Source organism: Myotis myotis, unplaced genomic scaffold (assembly GCF_014108235.1).
Source record: "Myotis myotis isolate mMyoMyo1 unplaced genomic scaffold, mMyoMyo1.p scaffold_m19_p_13, whole genome shotgun sequence".
Taxonomy (NCBI): Eukaryota; Metazoa; Chordata; class Mammalia; order Chiroptera; family Vespertilionidae; genus Myotis; species Myotis myotis.
The window spans coordinates 52953527-52978707 of record NW_023416317.1 but is presented as its reverse complement, the minus strand read 5'-3'; the positions used below and the strand labels follow the sequence as shown (position 1 = coordinate 52978707).

Sequence of the window (25181 nt, the reverse complement as noted above, 5' to 3'; positions counted from 1 at the left end):
AGCCCCAGAGTGCCTTCGTCCCAGGCGGCCCTGGCCCGGCTCACCTGTGAGCCCTTAGCGGAAGGTGGCAGTGCCCTGGCTGGATGTCCTCAGCCACCACCCCACCCCTCAGCCCTCTGTCCCGAGCTGACGTCGGCGGGCGGCAGAGCTGGCCGGCTGGGAGCCAGAGCAGCAGGCCGGCCAGCAGAGGACCCGTTCTGCCCCCAGCAGTCGTCAGCGGGGCAAAGGGCCTCTCCTAGGCCTGGGGGCTCCTGTCATGTGCCCCACCATCCCCGCACTCACTTCCCTCTCATGGTCTAAGGTGGCGGCTTCCGCTTCCCACCAGCAGCACGGAGGGGAGAAGGGCAGGGGACAGCCTGCTCCTCGCCTTGGAGGGAGCGAACCTGAGGTTGCTGTGTCACTTCCGCTTTCATGGCCTTGGCCAGGTCCTCCCCTAGGACCACACCGGCCTGTGGAGGGCGTTTATTGTCCTAACCCAAAAGGTCTACGGCTCTAACACAGGGCTTCTCGAGGGGCAGCAGCGTTAGCGTCCCGTGGGGCTGAACCGAGCTGGGGGTGCCGGATGCCAGAGCCAGAAGCCTTTCTGGGGTGGCTGACTCCCACAGGGAAGGAGTCCAGTGTGGAGGGCTGGGCCTGCCTCCCTCGGACATCCCATCCCAACCCCCACTGCCCTGCCTCTCAACACCCCAGTCCTTCGCCCTCCGTCCCCCCAGTCCAGGACACCCAGACCTTTGGTGCCAGCCCAGCCGGGATCGGGACGGAGACACAGAGGGGAGTGTGCCCTTCTCGCTGCTCTGGCCAGCAGGGCCCAGGGCTCTGGCCTTCAGCTGCTGCTGAGGGCCCAGGCTGAGGAAGGCCCTGGCGCTCAGCCTTGCTGACCCCCTGGGCCCTCAGGACCAGGTCCCCAAGGACGTGGTGTCTCTGGGACTGAAGCTCCCCCCCCGCCGAGCAGCCCGGCCCCCGGCCTAGGAGGGCTAAACACACTGCCTTGATCCTGGCCAGACAGTGAGGGGCAGCTGCCGGGCAGAAAGTGCCCCTGTGGCTGCTGCCACCCGCTGGCCTGTGGCACGGGCAGGGCAGCCCCCAGTCAGCAAAGGGAGGGGCCCCGATTCTGGGGTTTGGCCGCTCAGGACAGTTCAGTCCAGTGAAGAGGGTAGACGAGAAACAGATAAACCGGTGAAAGACATGCTGGGACCTAGGTTAGCTGGAGGCAGGTGCTGTGGCTTGAGGCAGCGGAAGGGCAGGTGTTGGAGGGAGCAGCTGCTTTTTGTGAGGCGGCCGGCCGGCAGAGATGGTGGGAGTGGGAGGGGACGAGGCACACAGGTACTGGAGGGAAGAGCAAGTGCAGAGGCACCCCGCTGGGAGCTCGGCTGGAGGTCCCCCTTTTAGAGGAACCACAAGGAGGCCGTGAAGCTGGAGCAAGTGAGGGGAGGGAATAGGAGGTGAGGTCAGGGAAGCCGTGGGTGCTGAGGAGGTGGTCTGACCCGCAAGTGTGAATTCACTCAGGCCTCACTAGAGGCGAGAGAACTGTTGTCCTCATTTTACAGGTGAGGAAAGCAGCTCAGAGAGGTTGATGGTTTCCCTGAGGCCACACAGCAGGGGGTGAAAGCCAGGTCTGCTGATGCCAGGTGATTTCCCCTGAGCCCCATCACCCCGAGGGCCGTCCAGCCCGAGGGCCTTGTCAGCACAGAGGTTTTCTGATGCTGTTGATCGTGCCCAAGTTCCCCACCAGCTGGGCTTTGATTTCTTTTTCTGAGCCCAGCCATGGTCCCTGAGCCCAGCCACCCCGGACCCTCTGTATGTATGTATGGACGGAGCTGCTGGCCGGAATGGGCACTAGAGTTGGGGACCCAGGGGTCTGAGGGCATCAGATGAAGTGACTGCCTAGACTCAGGCTCAGCCTGCAGGCCAGGCCTCAGGCCCCACTGCCTTCCAGAAACTTGTAAAGTGCAAAGAGGAACAGAGAAACTAGAGGAACCACCTTGGTACAAAGTCAGGGCTAGAGCAGAGGCCATAGCCAGTGTCCAGGGGGATGCAGCTCAGGTATCAGGGAGGGCTTCCCGGGGGAGGCAGGCCTTGCCGGCACCTTGAAGGAATTCTAATGTTTCAACAAGCGGAAAAGCAGGAAGCGGACAGTCGGGGGTGGAGAAGGAGAGTGTTAACACGGGGCCAAGGCCTCATCATGGATAGCGGATGCTGCCGCCCCACAGGTCTGCCCGCCTCTACCACCAGGCACAACCCAAATGTGAGAGAGAAGAAGGACCGGTCTCTGACCCAGCCCTCCAGCATGCCCGTGGAGTCCCAGATGGAGGAGATTACCACCAGGTGCCCTTGCCCTGTCTCCCGGAGGGTGGCACGGTCTGGGTGGAGGTGATTCGATGGGCAGAAGGATCAGGTCCCTCCCCTTGGACCTCTGCTCGTCCAGAAGGCTGGCCCTGCCGAGCCATGGGTTGTAGGCCTGTAATTCAGCGACTGGCCATCAGGAGGTGGAGAGACTCAGCCGTGACCCTGATAACCCCAAAGTCTCAAGAGAAATTTCATTACGCCTGGGCTGCCAAACCCACTTTGCTCACTCGGTTAAGCCTTGCAAGGTCAAATGCAGTGATGGGGAAGGAAGGAGGGGAACCTCGACAAATGAGTCCCATCCTTGAGGCAGCCAACCTTTTGGGAGGCGACCTGGTGCCAGGCCCAGAGAGGAATCCTACATGGTGTGTCCCCCTCCTCCCTACCCCTCCCCCCCCACCCCGGGTCAGAGGGAGGCTGCGCCTGAAGGGCGGCGGTGCTGATAGTCCCATCCCAGGGCCTTCCGTGCGCACGCACGCACGTGCTCCAGGGCGGGCCTCACTGAGCCCTCTCTCCGCGTGGTCCAGGCTGGCCATCCAGGCCGAGGAGAACGAGATGCTGAAGGTTGCCCTGGACGGGGCCCTGCGGGGGAAGGAGGAGGACTTCCGAATGTACCACGAGACCCTGGGCCAGGTGAAAGGGGTCTTCCTGAAGGCCCTGCGGCAGCAGAAGGAGGACAAGCGCTAGGACGGCGGCCAGTGTCACTCCGGCCGGATGGGGCCGCCAGCTCAGCCCTGCTCCTGGGAGAGGCTCCCCGAGGTGACAGAGCCAACGTATCAGGCCAGGAGGGCAAGGTAGAGGCCCCAGCGGAGCCCTGGGCAGAGCCCCGGCAGGCATGGCTGCCGCAGGGAGAGGCCCAGCAGCCTGCTCAGCTCAGCGACGCTCTGGGACAAGCTGGGGGTGGACAGATGTCGTCTCAGACGGGTGCTCATTGCCCTTGTCCTGGGGCCCAGCAGGAGCCCCTGCCTGCCCACGTGACTTCATATGCACAAAAGAGCCCTGGCGCTCCAGGCTGGGCGCATCCCCCAGGCCCCCACCTCACCCCACCCCTCACCAGGGCATCCCTATACCCCCACCCCCCATGACCCCACCTGTGGCCATCCCCACCCTCTGCCGATGTGGGAGCACGATGCTCTCAGCCACCTTGTCGGCCCGCCCCTCAGGGCTCTTCCTGAGAGGCAGACCCTCGGACTTGTAGTAATAATGATTTTGTTCGTAATCGCTGCAGCTCCCAGTGAGTGAGCATCTACTGTGGAAACCTGAGCCCATCTAGTCCTCTCGGAACCCAGGGGCTGTTACTCTATGTTACACTTGGGGAAACTGAGGCTTGCGGAAGGAAGCTGAGCTGGTATTGAACGCTGGCCTGCCTGCCTCCGAAAGCAGGGTCCTCTGTGCAGCAGGCCCCGCATGCCTGCCCCGCTGCTGGGCAGGCCCACCCCGGCCAGCCGCTCCGAGAGGCACCTCTCTTTGCTTCCAGTGGCTGCTGGCGGCGGAGGGCAGTGGTGGGGCTGCGCTGGAGCATGGGCAGGAGTCCCGCTGAAGGCACGGGGCCCCTTCCTCACCACAGCAGGGAGCCCGCAGCAGGAGAGACAGCCTGGCCACACCTGGGCACACGCAGGCCCACACACAGATGCGGACACACACACATTCCCAGACGGGAGCACCAATCGCAGGTGTATACACGCACACCCAGACGGGGCTGGCTGCACACGCAGGCCCCTCCACACAGGCCTGTTGCACATGGGTGTGTGTGTGGGTGTAGACGCATGCTCCCACACACCAAGACCAGTCCCTGTGTCATGTGTGCAGTGGCTCACAAACTCGGGAGCACAGACTGTGAACTCCGCCGCCCCCCTTCCCCCCTCCCGCCAGGGGAAGCCACGTGGGGCTCTTGGGACCCCGTTTGCTCAGGACCTTCCTCAGGGACATGGCTGTGGAGGGACTCCGTGCTGAACCCTCAGTCAGGGAGCCGACCCTGCAGGGGTGACACGGGCCTAGAGGTCCCCAGCAAGGGCTAATGAAGGCCGTCGGGATGAAGGGCAATTCCGATGGCCGGACAGAGCGAGAGAGGGCCTGTGCCAGGAGGAGAATGTGTGACATGAGGAGTGGACCAAAGGCAGAGTCCGAACACCAGGCCGAGTAGCTGGGACCTTCAGCTGCAGGCGAAGGGGAGCCCAGAGGGTGATCGGAGCATGTGGGGTGCAGGCTCTGGCCCTCGGTGGAGCCTCTGGGAGGGAGAAGCAGGCGTAGGGCCAGCCTTCCTCAGGGATGGACGCATCAAGGGGCGGTCAACTCAGGGAGTGTAGCGTGGCATGGCTCATGCACTGACCATGCCAGGGTGGTTTTGCTACCCTTCCTGGCTCAGGGCTGGGTCTGAGAGAGGAAGGGGCATCTGGCCACAGGGTCTGAACAGGTGGGGGTGTGGGGCAGGTCTCTCTCCTCACTCCCCAACTGTGTGGCCTTGGGCAGGTGACTTAACCTCCCTGAGCCTGCATATCCTTGTCCTTAAAACGGGGAGGATAATAGAATCCTCCCCCTAGGGCTGCGGTAGGTGTCAAAGAATAACAGAGACATTTGCTGGTTATTAGCTTGCTGTTTACTTCTGTACAAGGGACATGTAACCACGGGTTGATGTTGGTCTACAGAGACAATGTACATAAGAGAGAAGGGGGGCGGGGGGGGGGGGAGTGCCATCAGGCATAGTAAATCTAGTTTGCACATTTGGGGGTAAACTGATTAGCTGGCACCTTGCAGAGCTCAGCCGGGCATTCAGTCCTTGCTTAGGCCAGAGGTGGGCAGAATGACCACTGGTTCACTGACAGGTTCTACGGGCAACCTTGAGAGCTTAGCTGGGGAGCTGTGGGCCAGGGGTCCCCGTGGCGTCTGCTGGCACCTCCCGTCAGCACCCAGCTTGGTTAATCCAGGTCCCCTCCATTCCCATCAGATTCTCTCTCCAGGAGTCACTGAGTTTAAAAGTGTCCAAGTGCTAGGGGAGCATCTGGCACACAGTAAGTGCTCAATAAATGCGTGCCTTCACGGTGCCTCCATCAGTTCAACAAAACAAACAGCTCTGCCCCGGGCACAGGGTCCAGGTGAGGCAGACTCAGCCCCTGAGCTCCAAGAAGTCCCAGTCCCCCATCCACGGAGACGGTCGGCCATCAGTGAGTGGTGATGGCATGCCAGCCCCTGGGCGATCAGACTCCCTCCTGCTCTCAGGGAGCTCCTGGCACAGTCAGAGGGACACGGGGGGGCCCGGGTGGGGGTGGGAGGACAGACAGAAGGTGGCACTGCAGAGCCTCCACCTTCCCTGCTGAGGCTCCCGGGCTCATGGCCCAGCTCTGGCGGGGGGCGGGGGCGGGGGGGGGGGGCTGTCCAGAGCTCCCTGAGGTGTGAGTGGGGGAGGGTGGGAGGGAGAGGCCCAGGGGAGCCTGGGAGCAGGATTCTTAAGGGAAGGAGGGGTTGTCAAAGGGGCCCAGGACTGGGGCCCTGAGGGGTCTACCCCAGGTGGGGGAGGGGGCAGCCTGGACCGTCCAGGTGAATCCCAGGGCCCCTCCTGAGCAGAGCCACCTGTCCCTGGGCCCTGAGGAGGCCGCTCCCAGCCCTCAGGCAAGTGGGCCGCAGGTGGGCTGGACTTGCCTTTCACAGATGAGAACACCCTGCACAGAGCCACTTGGTGGTAGGGGGAGGGGCAGGGCAATCAAAGAGGCCTCACGTGAGGCTCCTCCCTGGCTGCACCCCAGTCAGGTGCCGCCACCGACCTGGGCGCTCAGGTTCCCACACTGACAGGTGAGACCTGGTGGAGCCATGGGTGTGGCTTGGCCACTGTCCCCGTGGGGGCCTCTGCAGCACCACAGCTGAGCTAGACAAGACTGCGGGGCGCTCAGGCTGATTCAAGCCCCAAACACATTCCATGGGCCCTGGGTCCCTCCTCTGGGCCCCACATCCAGGGTCTAGACCAGCGGTTCTCAACCTGTGGGTCGTGACCTGAAGGCCCTGCAGCAGCAGAAGGATCCGGCCCGTTTGAAATGAATAAACCAAAAAAAAAAAGACCGTACCCTTTTATGTAATGATGTTTACTTTGAATTTATATTAGTTCACACAAACACTCCATCCATGCTTTTGTTCCGGCCCTCCGGTCCAGTTTAAGAACCCATTGTGGCCCTCGAGTCAAAAAGTTTGCCCACCCCTGGTAGACCCAGCCTCTCTGCCTCCTCCCCGTCTCAGCCAGCCCACCGCCACAAGGAAGTCCCTGCCTGCCCACCCCCTCTCCACACAATGCAACACACACACACACCACCCCCCCACACAACCAACACAAAACAAGTTTACACACACACACACACGAGCTTTCCTCACATTTTTACTTTGAACAACAACAAAAACGCCCAAAGAGCTGAAAAGGGACTCTGCCCACCACATCTTTCCACTTGTGACCCCAGATCCTTGTGCTGGTCTCACCCTAATCGGGTTCCTGCCCCTCGTTCTGTGGACTGGCCACACCAGCCACTCTCACACACAGGGTGCAGCCGGGCCATCCAGCCCCAGGTCCAAGGGCCTCCCTAGCCCTCCATGCCGAGCTCCCTGGAGACCCCGCCGTGAGGGGTCCCCCGGTGAACATCTGCCGTGTGTGAGTCCTGCCTCCCTGGGCCTCTCCAGTGAGAGCGTTTCGGCTTCTCTTTGTGAGCAATTCGGTGAGCCGAGCCCTGGCCGTGGAGTGAGTTGTCAAGCCCCTCAGGAAGGCAATCTGGTTAGGGCCGGAAGTCTGCCCATTTTTCGGTGAGGATCTGAGGCTCAGAGAAGTGGTCACACCAGCGAGGGGCAGCTCAGGGTGGCCCCATCAGAGAAGCTGGGCTGAGGACTTGGTTGCGCCGTCCCAGAGTGAGGCCCTGCCCACCTCCCCCAGAGGAGCCCCAGTTGGTCAGGGACATGGCTGGCTGCCTCCACCCTGCCATGGAGAGGATGCCAGTCACTCCATGTACCCCCTCAAGCCTGGCCGAGTGACCCTGCTAGCACCCCTCACCTGGGCAGCACCCCATGGGACAGGGCTGGAGCACAGAGGGTCCCACAGCCACATGTCTCGTGTCAGTTCCAATCCCACTGGGCAAGTCAGTCCTCCCCCGGGCCTGATGCCCAGCCGGCCAGGACTCTCAGCATGATGGCATGGCCTAGGGCAGGGGCTAGAACAGGGGTGGGCAAACTTTTTGACTCGAGGGCCACAGTGGGTTCTTAAACTGGACCGGAGGGCCGGAACAAAAGCATGGATGGAGTGTTTGTGTGAACTAATATAAATTTAAAGTAAACATCATTACATAAAAGGGTACGGTCTTTTTTTTCAATAGTTTTATTCATTTCAAATGGGCCGGATCTGGCCCGCGGGCCGTAGTTTGCCCACAGCTGGGCTAGAAGGTCTGCCCTGGGTCAGCCCATGGGAGTTCACTTGTAAAGGTGCAGGCTGGAGTTCTTGGAACTGATCATGCAAGTGTGTGTGTGTGTGTGTGTGTGTGTGTGTGTGTGTGTGGTGGCTGCAGGGATCTCAGGCCTAGAGAGACCAGCAAGGGACACCTGGAAGGCTTCCTGGAAGAGGGGAGTTCTGGCTAGCAGTGACAGGAGGCACAGACTCTATGGGCCAGGGAGGCAGGTTAAAGTGAGGCCCAGGTGTCCCTTTCTGAGACAGTGGCCACCCCTTCCACCCCACCCCCACCCCCACCTCCACCCTCACCCCCACCCCCACTGAGATCCTCCCTGCGGCTCCCTGTGGCCAGCAGCTCTGCAGCACTCGGCTCAGCTCCACTCCGCTCAGCTCCGCTCCAGGCAGGCCACCTCCTCCCTGCCCTCTTCCTCCCCCTGCTCCTGCTGTCACCACTCACCGCTCACAGCCTCGAGGAGGTGGGGACCCCAGGGCTGGACACACCCCACCGTGGCCCCAGAGCCCACCTGGTCGGACGGACAAACGCTTGGACGCAGGACCCCGGAGCCCCGAGGTGGGCAGTGTGCCAGGGTCCCTCACAGCCTCCTCAAGGTCAGTGCCAGCCGGGGATGCAGCTACTCTGGGATCCTTGAGACCTTCAGAGCCCTCCCCAGGCTCCTCATCTTAGACCTCAGGTCCCAAAGTGGGCTCTTGCCCCAGGTGTACTGGAAGCCGACAGGACCAGGGGACAGGGGGGGACTTCTGTGTCCACAAGCTGGCCCAGGTCTGGGGGTCAATTGGGAGAGGTCCCAGGCCGGGAGCCAGCCCTGGCCCTGCTCACAGAGGCCTCACTGGGGACACCCGCACCGGCCATGGGGAGCTAAAATTGGAAAGTGGCGAGTGGGAGGCAGCTGACAAAGCTATTTCGCGGGCTCTTCACCGTGCTCCGGTTTCAAGCTCCTGCTCCATTAACCTGATCCTTGGGGCCTCCCTACCCCCGCCGGCCCATGAGGAGGCGGCTCAGCCCTCAGGCCGGCTGGCCGCACAGAAGTCAGGCGCAGCAGCCCCCTGGTTTGGGAAGAGGCAGCAATGGTCCTTTTATCTGTGACCCCAGAGGGGCTCGCTGAGAACCCCTGATCCTGTCCATTTTGCTGTATGACCTTGACAGGCCCCTGCGCCTCTGTTCCATGGCCCCTCCATCTGTAACAGGGAGAATGCTGATGCTGGGGACCTAGGAGAGCTGTTATCAGACTTGGTGAGGGAGACTTGGGCGGGCACCTGGGTTGGGAGAGAGCCATGCCTGCTACCTCTTGGCTCGGCCGGCCCCCCTTGAGAGGGTGTCGGTACATGCCCCCCTCCTCTCCCTTTTAATTTGGGCCCTGAGTCTGTTACCCATGGGGCCCTTGGGAAGGTCCGGGGCCAGGCTGGAGCTGGATAGGGAAGGAATAGGTGCTAGCTGAGGTCCCAGGGATGGCCCAGCAGAGCTCCTGGGGACAAACCAGGCTCTGGTAGAAGGGAGTGGCTAGGCTAGGCTCTCCCTGAGCCTGATACGGTCAGCACCTTGGACAGCGGCCAGTGCCCTCCCTGGTGCCTGTCTGGCCCCACTCCCGCTACCCCAGGGCAACTCTTCAAATAGCACAGCCTCCAGCCAGCATCCAGGGCCTGAATACACAGAACACTGAGAGACACAGCAGGGACCAGGGACACAGGCAGGGACCAGGGACATGGCAGGGACCAGGGACATGGCAGGCTGGGGCTCAAGGGCTGATTGGGGGTGTGGGGGGTCAGCGAGAGGCTGGAGGCTTGGTGCTGGGGCTGGACCTGGGGAGGCCAGGGAAAGTAAAGGCGGATCAGGAGGGTGTGGAAGTCAGAGAAAGGGCGGGGGGGGGGGGGCGCTTTGTCAGGACTGAGGGAGGCTTACTGAAGGGGGTGGGGACCCTGAGGGCCAGAAACAGGATTGAGGTGATGCAGAGGGGGCTGCTCTACTTGAGGGGCGCCTGAGGCCTGGCAGGAGCAGGATGAGCAGAGGGTGGGGACCAGCCCACCGCCAGGTATGGGAGTAAGTGAAGGTGAGGAAGCAGGCTGAGGGTGGAGAATATGCTTTCAAGAGTTTCAATGGGAAAGACAGGAGCTTGGATCAGGGGAGGCCCGGGAGGAGTTGGGGATGGGGGAGGGGAGAATGATGGGAGGAGACAAGAGGGGCAGTCTCAAGAGTGGGGTCCTCACCACCTCAGCAGGGGAGCATAAGGTGGGCGAGGCAGGACTGACGGTCAGCGGTGCCCTCACCCAATCTGTCTCCCCAGCCACCTCCAGGCTATGGGCATCAAGACAGCGTTGCCGGCGGCGGAGCTGGGCCTGTACTCCCTGGTGCTGAGTGGGGCCCTGGCTTATGCGGGCCGGGGCCTCCTTGAGGCTTCACAAGGTAACCGCTGGGCCCCTGGGCAGCGGGGTGGGACCTTCTCTCTCTCTGGGGGCCTCAGCGTTCCAACCAGCAAGGCCAGAAACTCAGAGGCTCCAGACCCAGGTGGTCTCTGGGCCCTGGGTCAGGGCTGAGCCAGGTACAGTGACGGGGAGGCACAGACGCAGGAGCACAGACAGAGACCTGGACACAGAGCCACAGAGAGAGAGACGCTCAGACCCTTAGGGAGACCTGGGCCCAGGCATACAGTGAGACCCCAAGAGAAACAGGCAGAGAGAGACACAGGCTGTGTAAGGTGGGGGCCAGCCTCGCGTAGGGCAGGCATGGGAAAGGCGGGGCGGTCCGCCCCCTGAGGCCACGCTCTGTTCTCAGATGGGGCCCAAAGGAAGGCCTTCCGGGAGTCTGTGCGACCCGGCTGGGAGTACATTGGTCGGAAGATGGTAGGTCCTTCACAACCCAGGTCCCTGGCTGGGGTCCCTGGCCCCTGGCACATCTCTCTGGCCCCAAACCTGTCCGGATGCTCCCCTTGTCCAGATGTTGAGGGTGCTCCCAATGGGGAGGGTCTCCAGCACCTTCCCTTTCCCCACTGGCCCCTCCTTCCCAGACCCTGCTCATTCAGGGAGTAAATCGAGACGTGCCTGGCAGGGGCCTCCAGCACCATCCTTCCCAGGAACAAGGCAATAATGGCTTCACGTCAGGCAATGGGCCGGGGAGAGGGTGAGCTCTGAGGGGCAGAGCAGCCCACAAGGTACTCCTCACGCCTCTCTGTCTCCCTGCCTGATGCTTCCCTCAGAGGGGAAGGCAGGGCCTCCAGCCATGGCTCTGCTCTCATGCGTCAGAAGAACCTGGGGGCTGGGACGTGCTGGGACTCTGAGCAGCCCGAGTGCCAGCCCATCCTGCCCCCGCCCCACCTTAACCTGCCCGGGCCCACCCAGGACGTGGCTGACTTCGAGTGGGTGATGTGGTTCAGCTCCTTCCGCAACGTCATCCTCTTCACCCTCTCCGGACACGTGCTGTTTGCAAAACTCTGCACCATGGTGGCCCCGCAGGTGAGCAGGGCCTGAGCCACCCCAGCCTCCCCCACCAGCCCCTCCTCAGCTCCAGGGGCTGTGGAGAACCCACGCCGGGGTCCCACCTGCATGTGTCTGGACAGGTAAACGCAGCCTCCCCCCCCTGCCCACAGCTCCGAGCCTGGATGTACGCTGTGTACGGGGCCCTGGCCGTGGTGGGCACGATGGGCCCTTGGTACCTGCTGCTGCTGCTGGGCCACTGTGTCGGCCACTATGTGGCCTCACTCCTGGGTCAGCCCTGGCTCTGCCTTGGCCTCGGCATGGCCAGCCTGGCCTCCTTCAAGCTGGACCCCCTCATCTCCTGGCAGGTGTGCGAACGGCGGGACAGGGATAGAGGGTGCAGGGATAGGACCTCAAACCTCTCCCACCCCATCCAAAGCCCTTCCCCCCAACCTCCCTAAGCCTTCCCTTCACTTTCCCGGCGGTCTCCCAGCCTTTTCCCAGGGAGGATGCCTGGCCTACAAGGTGGTCCCCTCCCCCAAAGCAGGGACGCGTCCAGCTCATCCTCCGCCCCGCCCCAGCCCTGACTTACCATGAATGGGGCCTGAATGGCCAACGTTGACTGGGTCTGGAGAGAGGAAGGGACGGGACCAGGCTGGGCCCCTGGGGAAGCTGGGCGGGCTTCCCAGAGATAAGGGGCACCTGGTGAGCTGGCGGCCTGCTCTCTCCCATCCAGAACGGGTTTGTAACAGGCACTTTTGATCTTCAAGAGGTGCTGTTCCAGGGGGGCAGCGGCTTCACGGTGCTGCGCTGCACCAGCTTTGCACTAGAGAGCTGCGCCCACCCTGATCGCCGCTACTCCCTGGCTGACCTGCTCAAGTACAACTTCTACCTGCCGTTCTTCTTCTTCGGGCCCATCATGACCTTCGATCGCTTCCATGCCCAGGTGAGGGGCACCCTGGGGCTCTCAGAGCTGAGCTGACTGTCCCTCTTCAGCCAGGGGTTCCCGTCTCTGATAGGACTCCCGGGGTGGGCTGTGTCCCCTCCTCAGGCATGACGGCCTTCCTCAGACCCCAGGACTGGGCCACCTTCCCCCGCTCCTCCCCCCAAGGATCACAAGATGGAGATGTGTCTCCTCCCAGACAGGACTCTCCTCCTACTCAAATGGGATTCCCAAGACAGGACTGGGTCTCCCCTAGCCGGCTGTGCCCCCTCCTTGGGTGTTCCCACCCTCAGGCCAGGCTGCCAGGATGGAGGCAAGTCTCCCTCACCCTCAGATCCCCAGGAAGTCAGTTCCAGGATGTCACTCCCATTCACATCCTGGACATCCCCCAGGTGAGCCAGGTGGAGCCGGTAAGGCGTGAGGGTGAGCTGTGGCACATCCAGGCCCAGGCGGGCCTCAGCGTGGCGGCCATCATAGCCGTGGACATCTTCTTTCACTTCTTCTACATCCTCACCATCCCCAGCGACCTCAAGTTCGCCAGCCGCCTGCCGGACAGCGCCCTCGGTGGGTGCGCGAGGGACCCAGAACAGGGGTGGGGTCTGGGCTACCCCCCCCCCCAAAGATAGACCTGTATTCCTATGGTGTCACCGCTGGGGAAGCTTACACCCTAAGGGCACAGCACCTATCTGAGGGTGTGGGAGCAGGAACTTATTCCTTGACATGTGTGGGACTTGTTCTCTTTGTCCTGTGAAGCCAGACTGGTATGGGACAGAGCCCTTTCCACCTCACTGGGGCCTCGGGCTGATCTCCACAATGGGATGGGGTCTCCCTGGGGTGGCCAGGATCCAGGAGGTGGGGAGCAGGGTGCCCATGGAGCAATCTGGGCAGCAGGACCTTCCCCCAGACCTGGAGATTGTCAGAAGCAGAAGGCCAGACTCAGTGATTCCCTCTAGATTTGGGTGTCTGGGGGTGGGGGTGGGGTGGGGGTGTGGGGAGACAGGTGCGACACCCGCCAGGCCGTGACAACATGCTGTTCCCAGCTGCCCTCGCCTACTCAAACCTGGTGTATGACTGGGTGAAGGCCGCTGTCCTGTTCGGCGTAGTCAACACGGTGGCGCGTCTCGACCACTTGGACCCGCCCCAGCCTCCCAAGTGTATCACAGCGCTCTACATCTTTGCGGAAACGTGAGTGTGGGCAGCGGGCATCTGGGGGCACGCCCTTGGGTTCCCCTCTTCCCTGAACCTCTTCCCCTACGTGATTCACACCCAACTGCCCTCTTCCCACAGGCACTTTGACCGTGGCATCAATGACTGGCTTTGCAAGTGAGTCGGGGTGGGGTGGGGTGGGGTGGGGTATGGTCACAGTCATCGTGCCAGGGGTTTGAGCAGGCAGTACAGAGACTGGTCCATGTTTGAAAAGCTCACCCCTGGCCCAGAGGAAGCAAGGAGGACAGGGAGGAAATTGCAGTAGAAGTCTAGGTCAAAGACACAGAGGTTTGTTGTTGGGTGGGGCCCGGGAGGTGAGAGAAACAGCCGGAGTAGAGACACACAACAGGAAGCCGGGGCAGGACTTGGCCATCAATTGCAGATATCAGGAAAGTGAGGGAGACGATTCCCAGATTCATGTCTACAGCCTGGGAGGATGGAGGGTTCCAATGGAGAGATGTCTGGTTGGATTCTGGGAGACACGTCTGTGGAAGTTCAGGGAGGTGGTTCAGAGAAGCCTGGAGGGTGGATGGAACTCTGAGCATTATGGGTGTGGGTGGTCTTTCGGCCTTGGGTGTCCCGAGGAGAGAGAATAGAGTGAGAAGGGTAAAGCAGGGTTGGCCGAGATGGGGCGGGGAAGAATTCTGGTTGGGGGAGAAGTAAGAGCATGTGGAAGAGGCTGAAAGGAGTGGTCAGTGGAACAGGAGAAAAGCCAAGGCCAGGTGACATCCTAGAACTCAGAGAAGACCACCCAGGCAAGGTGGGTGCAACTGGGCCAGGTGCTGCTGGGGTCCCGGAAGCTAGACACTGAGCGTTAGTGTGGGGGGGCATGGAGGATTCAGCCTTTCACGGGAGAGGCTGGGGCAGGTGAGGTGTGAGAAAAAACTGAGGAACTATAGGAGAATTCATGCATGGACCACTCCGGGAAGAAGCCTGGCACTGAAGGGGAAGACAGAGGAGTGACTGGCGAAGATGTGGGGGTTTTAAAGACAAGAAATAGTGGAACATGCCTGGGTGCTGGAGGGATGACTGCTTAGAGAGGAAGGAGTGGGTGATGCAGGACAGAGGACTGGTTGGTGGAGTGAGGTCCCTGAGGAGGGAGAAGGAGACGGGACCAGCAGAGGCCTGGCTTCAGGTCACGGGAGGCCAGTGTGCTGCCGAAGGATAGCAGGTTCATGTCGAAGGTGAGGGATCCCACCTGAAGGCTTTGGTTTTCTCCATGGAGTAGGAGGCGAGGTCACCAGCTGAGAGGCAGGATGGGGGCATGGAGGGAGGTGGCATCTGTGTGTCTTCCTAGATCCCCCCACACCCACTCCCCTTGACAAGGGAGGTAAGGGTGGCGTATCCACTGCAGAGCATGGGAGAAGCCGACTAGAGAAAACTTGGCATGGAGAGCTCTGGTGAGGTTGGAGACAGTGGTTTTATAGACTCTAATGTGTGAAGGTGTGAGATTTCCCCCATCAGCGCTTAGCTTCTTGGGTGCTGGTGAGGAGAAAGGGGGTGATTGGGCTCTCCCAGGTGGCTGAGGAGAGGAATAAGGGGTTTTAGGTTACTTATGATGATGACTCACTGAATATAAGCCTGTTAAGGAAGATGAGGAAGGGTGGGTGCCAATGAGATTGGAGAACAGAGCTGGGAGGCCAGGCCAGGAGGGACTGGGGGAAGAATGGGAATTAGGAATGAGTGAAATTTCAAGTGGTGACAAAGTTGGGGTGTGGCCATGGGAGTGGGTGGCTGAGGCGGACTGGAAAAGAAACCATTGGAAATGAGGAGGTCAAGGATGTTACTCAATGGGCTGTCTACTGAATTTATTTAACAAGTACTTATTAAGCACCTGCTATGTGCCAGGCACTGTTCTAGGCATTGGGGATACAGCAGTGAGCATGGCAAAGACCCCAAACTCATGGAGCTTACAGTCTAGTGGGGTGAAACAGACCATAAGCAGGTAAACACACACACACACAAATTTAGAGAGTGGTAGGCATTATGGAAGACTACACACAGTATAGTGGGATGAAAACTGGCCGCCGGATCTGGGCAGACCTCTGTGAGATGATATTTGAACTGAGATTTGAGAGATCAGGGAATGTGGGGAAGATCATTCGAGACAGGGGGGCAACGGGTGCAAAAGCCTTAACGCAGGAACTAGCTGTGTCTGAGGGACAGGAAGGCCAATGAAGCCAGAGCAGAGTTCACGAGGGCAAGAATGGTGGTGACGAGGTGAGAAGGCGGACACGGGATCTTCTAGCCACAGTAAGGAGGATGAATTTATTCTAATCGTAATGGGGGCAAAGGTTTGATTGTGGAAGTGAGGTGACCCAAGCCACACTCTTAAACGATGCCTCTCGCTGCTGTGAGGGCAGGGGGTGATTGCAGAAGCAGGGAGACGACCTAGAGACGTGCCTTAGTCTCTGTGGGAGGAGATGGCCCGGACTAGGCTGGTGGTAGTGGAAGTGGTGAGCAGTGGCCAGGGCTGAGTGGAGACCACTTGCAGGCACGGATGTGGGTGGAGGTGGGAATTGAGTATCCAGGAAGGCACGAAGGCTCCCAGCCTACCACTGAGTGGATGGTGGTGTCATGAACTGAGGTGGGGATGCAGTGGGTTTGGGCAGGGATGGGGAACCTGTCCTTCAAGTGAGGAGTCTGGCAACCATGGGACAGGGGGGTTCGGAGGGAGACTGGACTAAAGACCCTGGTTAGTGTTCAGAGCCTTGGGCTTGGATGCGGCCATGTGGGGACTGAGTGAGCACGGCTGGAGGAGCTCTGGAGTCCTGGACTGAGCCCTCCACCTTCCAAAGTTGGGTCCACGAAGAGAAGCCACCGGAGGTCAGGAATGTTGCATGTGCTGTCCCTGCTGGGTACCCTTTGCCCGCCTCCTACCTGCCTTTTCTCACAGGTACGTGTACGACCACATTGGCGGGGAGCACTCTGAGGTGATCCCCGAGCTGGCGGCCTCCGTGGCCACATTTGCCGTCACCACTCTGTGGCTTGGGCCTTGTGATATTGTCTACCTGTGGTCACTCCTAAACTGCTTTGGCCTCAACTTTGAGCTCTGGGTGCAGAAGCTGGCAGAGAGGGAGCCCTTGGCACACATTGAGGTGAGCAGGGAGGGGCTGGCTGGGGGCTGCTGCTCTCGGAAGGCTCCCAGCCGCACTTGGTCCCCAGTCCAGAACTTTCTCACCACCGCCCTCCTGGTTGTCAGGACAATGGCTCACCTGGGGGTATCTGGCCCTCCCTGCCTTCTGCGTGGTGTGGGACCCCCAGGGCTGGCTATGTTGGTCAAGCCCTCATCTTTAACAATGAGAGAGAGCTGGCCTGGGACTCTCAGGCCCGGGCATATCCCAGGGCCTCCGTGACCATGACCTCTTCCCTCTGGGCCTCTTGCCACACTGACAATGCTTTCCTGCACCGCGCAGGCCTCTCTGTCGGAGCAGATGTCTCGCAGGGTCCGGGGTATCTTTGGGGCCATAAACTTCTGGGCTATCATCATGTACAACCTTGTAAGCCTGAACAGCCTGGAGTTCACAGAGCTGGTCGCCCGGCGCCTGCTACTCTCAGGTGAGGGATACAGAACGTGACCTTCTGCAATGCCCCCACCCCCCTCACCGCAATGCCCCAGGGCGGGTCGAGTGGGAGGGGCATGACTGAGAAGAGTCACCCAGGACCTCTTCCCCCGACAGGGTTTCCCCAGACCACACTGGCCGTCCTGTTTGTCACCTACTGTGGTGTTCAGCTGGTGAAGGAGCGAGAGCGAACCCTGGCGCTAGAGGAGGAGCAGAATCAGGACAAGTTGAAGCCGGAGTAGGAGGGAGGGGGGAGGGACGGCTCAGCTCAGCCATTCCTGGGCCCAGGCCAGGCCAGATGAGGCCTGACCAAGAGAATAAAAGACTTTTCTATCACAGTTTGGCTGGCCCCTCCCTTCCCCCCCCCGCCCCCCCTCCTGCCCCCCCCCCCCCCCCCCCCGGCAGTCCCCTGGCTCCTTGTCTATGCAAGGTGAGGAGCAGGGAGTTCTGGGCCTCGGGGGGAGGGTCAAGGTCTTGGCAATGTGGAGGACACGCCCACATGGAGGGCAGAGACCACCAACCCGGGTAACCCCAAATCTGAGCACTAAACCCCCAAACCTTCAAACTAGCTGGTCACTAACTCTTGGGGCCCCGGCTTCCGGACCCAGAGCTGCCCGCTCAGAAGGCACTTTATTCTTCTCACAGAGGAGCCCTATCTGTGCTGCAGGGAGCACGCGGTGGGGGCCGTCCCGCTCTGACAGCCAGGACTGGGGCTTGTGGGGAATTTGCTGGCACACAGCCGGGCTGGGACAGGGCCGGGATGCAGCCGGGGATGATGTCCCTGTGGTTCTGGCTCAAGAACAGGGGGACATGGTGGAGACCGGAGACCGGAGACCCCAGAGAGGCCTTAAGTTCCTCGTCCCTGCCCCAAGGCTAGGACTGGGCAGCTATCACCTTCCCCGCTGAAGCAGCCACTCGGCCATTACAACAGGTCCAGGTGGGCTCTGGCCTCTCCCAGCCTCCTCCCTGGAGCCCCCAGGAGGCCCGACCTGTGTGGGCCACGGGGTGGGACGGTGCTGAGTTCAGGCCCTCCGGGCTGCTCACATCTTGGTCAGGCGCAACACGTTGAGCCGCACGGGTAGGAAGGTGGCGCCGGTGGCATAGGCAATCTCCCGCAGGACACCTTCCCACTTCTTCTCGTCCTCGTTATATCTGCAGGCGGGGCAGGGACAAGGAGCTTGGTCAGCCGAGTTCAGAGGCAGACCCAGCAGGAAGGGGTGGCTGGGTGCCCGAGGCCCACCCCTGAGGAGTCCCCACCCCACCCTACCCCAGCCCTGGAGAATGGTCCACTCCTAGAGGTTTCCCATGTTCTGGGAAAGGTTCCCACAAGAGTCACCCCCAGAGAACATCCACCCACATTCCAGGAAGGGCACCTTCCTCCAAGGAGGTCTACATCTTCCCTTGAGATGTAGATTTTCCCTCCTCCGCCCTCCAAGTCCCCCCAACTCCCACTCTCCCAGCAGCAGTGCCCCCTGCAGGCTGCCGGCAGCAGTGGGAGAACTGAAGGATCAGAAGGTGCCCCAGGTGGCCCGGACCTCTCCCCTCCACCCCCAGGAAGGACCAGCCATGGAAAGCAATGGCTCTGCGGAACCGGGGTCTGGCAGATCTCAGTCCTGGCCCCAGGTCTCCCCCCAGAGCCTCCAGGAGGGAGGGGAGAGGAAAAGGCCCCTGTTTCCGTGGGTCTGTGCCCTAAACTTGGGGTCAGCTCCCGGCTGTGACACTGTTGGGGCCCCACAGTGGGGCATGGTGTCATGTGTGCAAACCCAGACTTTCCCAGCTGTGGCAGGCTGGCACGGCATGGCATACTCAGCCCCACACTGGGCGCCTTATGTGCCGCACCAGCTCAGCCAGGTTCGGTGAGCCCGAGTGGGGGCGGTGAAGGATGGAGAAAAGACAGACAAGAGAAGAAAGCTGGGTCTCGGTGGGACGCCGCCCTCTCTGATGGAGAGGGACAGCGCCACAGACTACACGCCGTGTCTTTATTTTATAGCAGATTCCACGAAGCAAAGTAAGGGCGTGGTCAAGATGTTTACAACAGTCTCCTGGGTTTCGATCCTACTCAAGTACAGGCACCTGAACTCTATCAAGCCCACATCACTCAGGCACGTGGGGCCACGTGTTCGGCGCATAGGTTCACGCTCACAACTACAGCTGTTGGCTATAATTGTGCAGGGAGGGCTCTGCCCTCCAAGCTGGGACTTGCACGTGGCCATGAGAGGACTGTGCCCTCTCTTTAGTCCGAGGCTTGAACCTGTCCAAACACTGTAGCCCAGTGGTTCTGAACCTTCTGGCCCTTTAAATACAATTCCTCATGTTGTGACCCAACCATAAAATTATTTTCGTTGCTACTTCATAACTGTAATGTTGCTACTGTTGTGAATCGTCATGTAAATATCTGATATGCAGGATGGTCTTAGGCGACCCCTGTGAAAGGGTCGTTCGACTGCCAACGGGGTCGCGACCCACAGGTTGTCCACACCCAACCAAACTGGAGAGAACCGGGGCTGAACGGGGGCTACTGTCCCTTCCCCCAGGGCTCTCAGAAGAGGGATCAGCTCTGCCCCCAAAGAGCCTGCCAGGTGCCGCGGTGCCCGCCGTGAGGCTGTGAGCCGTCAGCCTTGCTCATGATGCCCCTCACCTCCCGGGGCCAGGCTCACCTCCAGATGTCGTTGAGCTCTGTGGGGACCAGCTCCCCGGACTCAGTCTCCAGAGTGGCAAAGCCACCGATGGCATAGAGGGTGCCCGCCAGGCTGACCAGGCTGAGCGAGCTGCGCTCCTGCGGGAAGGCCTCAAAGGGCGCCCACCTGGGGGTGGGGGGGAGGGAGGGAGAGGAGGTGCATCACCGGGAGGCCTCAGCAAACCGAGTGACTGTCCCACCCCAGCACCCACAGCCTCAGTCGCACCTCTGAAATCTGAACCCCAGGGACCCAGGCTCTCAACACAACGTCCTGCTCTGGACCTTCTCAAGAATGCCCACCTGTGCCCCTGCCCAGGCCTCAGAGTCCCAACCCTGCTCCCCTTCCCCTTCCCTCTGGTCTTCACGTCCTTTCCCACTCAATCACCCCCAACACTTCCCTTCACTGTCCCTTTGGCATTCTACCCAACCTGCCCCCCAAAACCCACTATGGGCCTCCCCTGCGTCCCTCCTTCCCTCCCACTTGCTAGCCCAGTGGCCATTAAGCCCCCGACCCCTTGGACTCCTGCCCTGACCCCTTCTCCCACAGTCCAATTACTCTCAGGGAGTCTTCATCCCCACCCTCCAAAACTGCTCGCAGGTCCCCGACTCCCCAGGGCTTGGGAATCCAGGCGCAGCGCACGCACTGCCGGTGTGACCTGCTTCACACCTACCTCAGCTGTCATGAAGCATCTTAGTAAAACACAGATGTGCGCTCACAACCCCTCAGAGGCACTGGGAGCAAGTTCCTCAGCCTGCTGGCCGCCTCTGCAGCCCCAGTGCCCCCTCACCACACTCCGTCCGCCTGAGCAATTCCTCTACGTGGGCCGGCCCTTTCTCCTGACTGCCTTGGCACCAACTGTCCTTAGCCTGGGCATCCTTCTCCCACCACAGCTGTTGTCTTCCTGACCTCCCAGGGCAGGGTAGCTTGGTCACCACTGCATCCCTAGGACCAGGCCAGTGCCTGGTGTGAGTCTTTGAATGAGGAACCTGGCATCTCCTACCCCAGTCCTGGGAGCTCTCTCCTGCCGACCAGGCTGGCCCTAAACCTCGCCCCACCTTGTGGGGGAAGCCCATCTCACTACTGATCAGGGGAGAGGGACTACTTCTGTGCTGATGTCCAAGCTCAATTGTGAAAACCCAATTCAGGAGCTATGCTGCTCTCGGGGGCTGACTGGCCTAGGCCCAAAGCCACACAGCCAGGGGGTTCCAGGGAGGCCCTTGGCCCCTGGTTGCCCTTCCTGGGGAAGGGAGGAAGAAAGGAGGCAAGCGGCGTACTTGTTGTCTGTGATGCTGTACACCTCCACGGAACTGGTCAGCCCCGTGTCCGTGACCCCGGCGGCCACAAAAATGCGGCCATCGTGCACGGTGGCCCCGAAGAGGGACCGGGCCGTCTGCATGGGAGCCAGCTCCTTCCACTCGAACTTCTTGGGGTCATAGACGCACATCTTGTTCAGGCACTTCCTGTGGGGTGGAGGCCGTCAGAGAGCCAGGCAGCGGGAGCAGGGCACCTCCCCCCCTTGGCCCAGTCCCTCCCCAGGCAGCCAGGACACCTGCCACCCTCTGCTGCGCCCACTCCGGGCCTGAGCCTCACCGGTTGCTGCCTTTGCCGCCAATGACGTAGACAAGGTCCATATGGGAGAGCACCGCGTGGCCGTACACCGCATAGGGCAGCGGGTCCGACTCCCCCCATTTGAACGACCTGAGGGGAGGGGAGAGGGTAAACACACTGGGTCCCTGTCTCTACATCCACCCACCCACCCACCCAACACGTATTGGGGTGCACCCGATACATTACCAGAACTCCCCAGACCTTCATTTCCTTGCTTCCATGTCACCTGCCAACCATCCCGCCTCGCCCCTACCTAACCGGGTCTCGGTTGGGTTCCCCGGCCACACCCTGCGGTCCTAGACCGGTGTCCTGGCACCAGGCCTCACCCGCATCCTCAACCCCCGGCGGCCCCGCCCCCGCCCCGCTCACAGCCGGTCGTAGCACAGCACGGAGTCCAGGCTGCTCTCCCGCTCCTTGAGCTCCCGGCCGCCGACCACGTAGATGGCGTTGAGAGCCTCTCCCAGGCCGAAGAGGCAGCGCGGCGAGGGCAGCGGCGGCATCCCCAGCCACTCTGAGTCCAGGTGGTCAAACTGCGGACCAGGGGCCCAGTCAGCTGGCGCCCCCACAGTCCCAGCCCCAGCCCAGCTCAGCCCCATCAGGCCACCCGGGTCACCGGCCAGCGCAGGTGGAGGTGGTTTCTGGAGGCAGTGCCCGCCTCCTTTCTGGTTGAGAAAGCCCACCCCACCTCCACCCCATTCCTGAACCGGCAGATGCCGGAAGATCGCCATGACAGCCCCAGGATGGGGCAGCTTTCCCCCGGCCCTGGCCCTTCCCCTGTTCACCTCCCCGCCCCCTGTTCTCTACCTCATCCCCTGGCACAGGAACCCCACCCAGCTCTGCCACTCACCCTTAAAGCCTACACTGTAAGCCTGTCGCCCTGTCCACCTGGACAGTCTTATAATAACAGTGCCAGTGGCTCACCTTTTTGAAAAGTTTTCTGAAGACTGCGTCCTGTACTGATGAACACTTTATACCTGCCATTTAACCTTCAAATGACCTTATCAAGCAGGAGGAATAATACCCTCACTTATGAATGGAAGCCCAGAGGGAGTGAACATGTGCCCACCTGTGCCCACCACTCACTAGGCCAGTGACGGGGAACCTTTTGAGCTCGGCATGTCAGCATTTTGAAAAACCCTAACGTAACTCTGGTGCCGTGTCACATATAGAAATTGTTTGATATTTGCAACCATAGTAAAACAAAGACTTCTATTTTTGATATTTATTTTATATATTTAAATGCCATTTAACAAAGAAAAATCAACCAAAAAAATGAGTTCACGTGTTACCTCTGACACGCGTGTCATAGGTTCGCCATCACTGCACTAGGCTCATTCTCCACCACCCTCCCCTTTGGGTCTCCAAGTTCCACCCAAGTGGCAAGGCCCACACCTACATGGCCTGCCACCAGGAAGCTGTTGCTGCCCTCTGAGATCCCACAGTCCCACTACAACTTGGACTGGGCACCCCACTCTACTGGTCCTTCCTGTGCCTCAGTTTCCTCATCTGTATAATGGGAAGACTAGGTAGGATGATCCCTTTGTCTGGGACACACTCCAGTCCCCGACTCATGCAAAGGCCCTGCCCAGAACCCCTACACTGACCTTGCTCCTCCTTCTCACTGTGCCTGACCCCAACCCTTGTGCAGGGCCCGGGCCCCCAACCTATCAGACCATCCCGGGGCTAACGTGCCCCTGAAGCTCAGTCACCAAAGTTATGGAGCCATTGTCCACTGTCTATCACCGTCTTCAGCTTTCAGGCAAGGGGCTGTTGGTGAACCTCCCTGGCCTACATCTCCCCGTAGACCAAGGACATTCGCCAACACGTAGACACAGGTCTCTCCTGGGCCCCAAGGCTGACCCCCGGCCCCAGCACTGGCCACCCCCTCCCAGCGCTGGCAAGGCACCTGCAAAAAGTAAGAGCTCATGGGGTCTTCTTTGTTGTCCTCGTTGATGAAGAGGCCCCCGGCCACGAAGACCTGGTTCTCCTTCGTCACCAGGCTGGCGTGGTTCTTGGGGATCTGAGTGGAGAGGGAGGCGCAGTAACACTCATTGGCCGCCGGATCGTAGGCCACGGCGCCCTCCTCGCTGATCATAAAGATGAGGTCCTGCAGGAACATGCCGAAGCGCAGAGTGTCGTTGAGGATGCCAGGGAGGACGCGCTCGTCCTCCTCCTCCCCTTCGGCCTTGGCGTCGTCGCCGGTGCCCTTGCCGGCCGCCTGGGGCCCGGCTGCCTCCTTCCCCTTCTCCTTCTTCTTCTTGCGCAGCACGGTGAGGCGGCCCTCGTGCGCGTCCTTCACCATCTGCACCTTCCGCAGCAGCTCGGGCTGGGCGCGCACGAGCGGGTGGCGCTCCACGCGGCTCTCCAGGAAGGCGCGCGGCAGCAGGCGGCAGCGCACGCTCTCGAAGACGGTGGGCAGCGCGCGCTGGCGCTCGGCCTGGGCCTCGGCGTCGCCGCTGGCCGCCCACCGCATCACCGCCTCGAACACCGCCTCCTCCTTCTCCACGTTGAGGTCGTCGCTGGAGATGACGGCGATGAGCTCGTCGGCCGAGAGCCCCAGGAAGTCGGCATCGCGCGCCACGAGCGGGAAGCGTGCGCAGATGAAGTCGCGGGCGGCCACGGCCAGGCGCGCGCAGTCCAGCAGGAGCCCGAGGCGGAAGACGGCCAGGCAGTTGGAGAGGCACAGGCGCTTCTGCAGGAAGGACACGCAGATGGTGAAGATGGACGGGATCTGGAAGCGGTGCGCCGCGGCGAACAGGTCCTGCACGCTCGCCTCGTCCAGCGCGATCTCCGACGTGTACAGGTAGTGCAGCACCTGCGCCACCACGTCCGGGGCCACCTCCTCCAGGCGCAGCTCGCCCGCCGCCTCCGGCTCGGCCAGGAAGCGCGCCCGGAAGTAGGGGCTGCAGGCGGCCAGCACCAGGCGGTGGCACGGGAACTCGCGCTCGCCCACCCGCACCACGCAGTCCAGGAACTTGCCGTGGTCCAGCATGTCCTTGAGCCCGTCCTGCAGGAGCGTCTGCTGGTACAGCCGCTGCTCCTCCGCCTGCTCCAAGCCCAGCGCCATGGTGAGCGGCCTAGGGTGCAGCGACCAGGGGTGCCAGGGGCCTCCTCCCTCTGTTCCCTGCTTTCCTGCTGGGTTGTGCTCCGTCTACAGCTGTCTCGGTGGGCTATATATAGAGGTGGGCCTGGCCCTGTAAGACGAGCTGCCTGGCCTCCTGCACATGACGCAGAGGAGACAGCTGGGCAGAGGGAGGCCCTCTCCCAGAGCAGCCTTGACTCAGCCCCGCGGACTCATGGGACGGGAGTGGGGTTTCTGGGCCCTGCTGGGAAGGTGAGGGCCTCACTGCCTCATTTCTAAATGGAGCACAGCACGGCCTTGATCGCATTCTGAAGTTGGGCAGTGCCCCTTGGGGGAGGGGGTGACCCAAGCTCTGCCCCTTACATCAGGGAAGGGCAGGTCTTGGAGTCCCACCTTCGGTCTCCCTCATGCCTTCTGGGTCTTTCCATCAGGTGCCTCTATTTCCTCTCTGGAGTATATCTCACTCCAGCCACCTCTGGATATAGTGTGCTTGGGTCTGTGCTCAGAGAACTTGAGCATGACATTCAGTCATTGGGGACCTTGTTGTCCCACCTTTAAAATGGGAAGATGATCTCCCATGTCTGCCCCAGCTCTGAGATGCTCCTTCAACTGTGCAAGAAAGCAAGAAGGGGCCTTAGGTAAACAAGATGGCCACTTTTTAGGGGGAAAAAATATATATATTTAATATATTTTTATTGATTTCAGAGAGGAAAGGAGAAGGAGAGATAGAAACATCAATGATAAGAGAGAATCATCGGCTGCCTCCTGCACGCCCCCTACTGGGGATCGAGCCCGCAACCTGGGCATGTGCCCTTGACTGGAATCGAACCTGGAATCCTTCAGTCCGCAAGCTGACACTCTATCCACTGAACCAAACCTGCTAGGGCAAAACATATATTTTTATTGCTCTCAGAGAGGAAGA

General features: G+C 60.9%; 3 protein-coding genes across 3 annotated transcripts in view; 2 read left to right on the top strand and 1 right to left on the bottom strand.

Moving 5' to 3' along the window:
* The window catches only part of CCDC13 (coiled-coil domain containing 13), a 30821-nt gene extending 27672 nt beyond the window's left edge, over nt 1-3149 (top strand). The window contains exons 15-16 of the mRNA XM_036333304.1: nt 2211-2325; nt 2871-3149. Of these exons, the coding sequence (XP_036189197.1) occupies nt 2211-2325; nt 2871-3030 (275 nt within the window). The 3' untranslated portion in view covers nt 3031-3149. The remainder of the gene's footprint in view (nt 1-2210; nt 2326-2870) is intronic.
* A 4965-nt stretch (nt 3150-8114) lies between these two features.
* Nucleotides 8115-17229, top strand: HHATL (hedgehog acyltransferase like). Its single transcript, XM_036333303.1, has 12 exons — nt 8115-8362; nt 10054-10172; nt 10542-10609; nt 11105-11218; nt 11353-11547; nt 11916-12125; nt 12515-12686; nt 13163-13307; nt 13410-13445; nt 16225-16426; nt 16745-16886; nt 17009-17229. The coding sequence occupies exons 2-12, from the start codon at nt 10067-10069 to the stop codon at nt 17131-17133; spliced, it is 1515 nt and encodes a 504-aa protein (XP_036189196.1). The 5' UTR covers nt 8115-8362; nt 10054-10066; the 3' UTR covers nt 17134-17229.
* Nucleotides 17230-17294: 65 nt separating this feature from the next.
* On the bottom strand, nt 17295-24916 carry KLHL40 (kelch like family member 40). Its single transcript, XM_036333302.1, has 6 exons — nt 23084-24916; nt 21547-21707; nt 21160-21267; nt 20844-21029; nt 19549-19695; nt 17295-18043 (listed from the first exon to the last, which is right to left on the bottom strand). The coding sequence occupies exons 1-6, from the start codon at nt 24242-24244 to the stop codon at nt 17932-17934; spliced, it is 1875 nt and encodes a 624-aa protein (XP_036189195.1). The 5' UTR covers nt 24245-24916; the 3' UTR covers nt 17295-17931.
* Between the last annotated feature and the right edge of the window lie 265 nt (nt 24917-25181).

Coding starts and splice junctions, on each gene's coding strand:
- KLHL40 (XM_036333302.1), bottom strand. CDS start 24,244: ATGGCGCTGGGCTTGGAGCAGGCGGAGGAGCAGCGGCTGTACCAGCAG. Junction 21,268..21,546: donor GTGCTGTGCTACGACCGGCT/GTGAGCGGGGCG, acceptor CCCTCCCCTCAG/GTCGTTCAAATGGGGGGAGT. Junction 19,696..20,843: donor TACAGCATCACAGACAACAA/GTACGCCGCTTG, acceptor CCCCACCCCCAG/GTGGGCGCCCTTTGAGGCCT.
- HHATL (XM_036333303.1), top strand. CDS start 10,067: ATGGGCATCAAGACAGCGTTGCCGGCGGCGGAGCTGGGCCTGTACTCC. Junction 11,548..11,915: donor ACCCCCTCATCTCCTGGCAG/GTGTGCGAACGG, acceptor TCTCCCATCCAG/AACGGGTTTGTAACAGGCAC. Junction 13,446..16,224: donor ATCAATGACTGGCTTTGCAA/GTGAGTCGGGGT, acceptor CTTTTCTCACAG/GTACGTGTACGACCACATTG.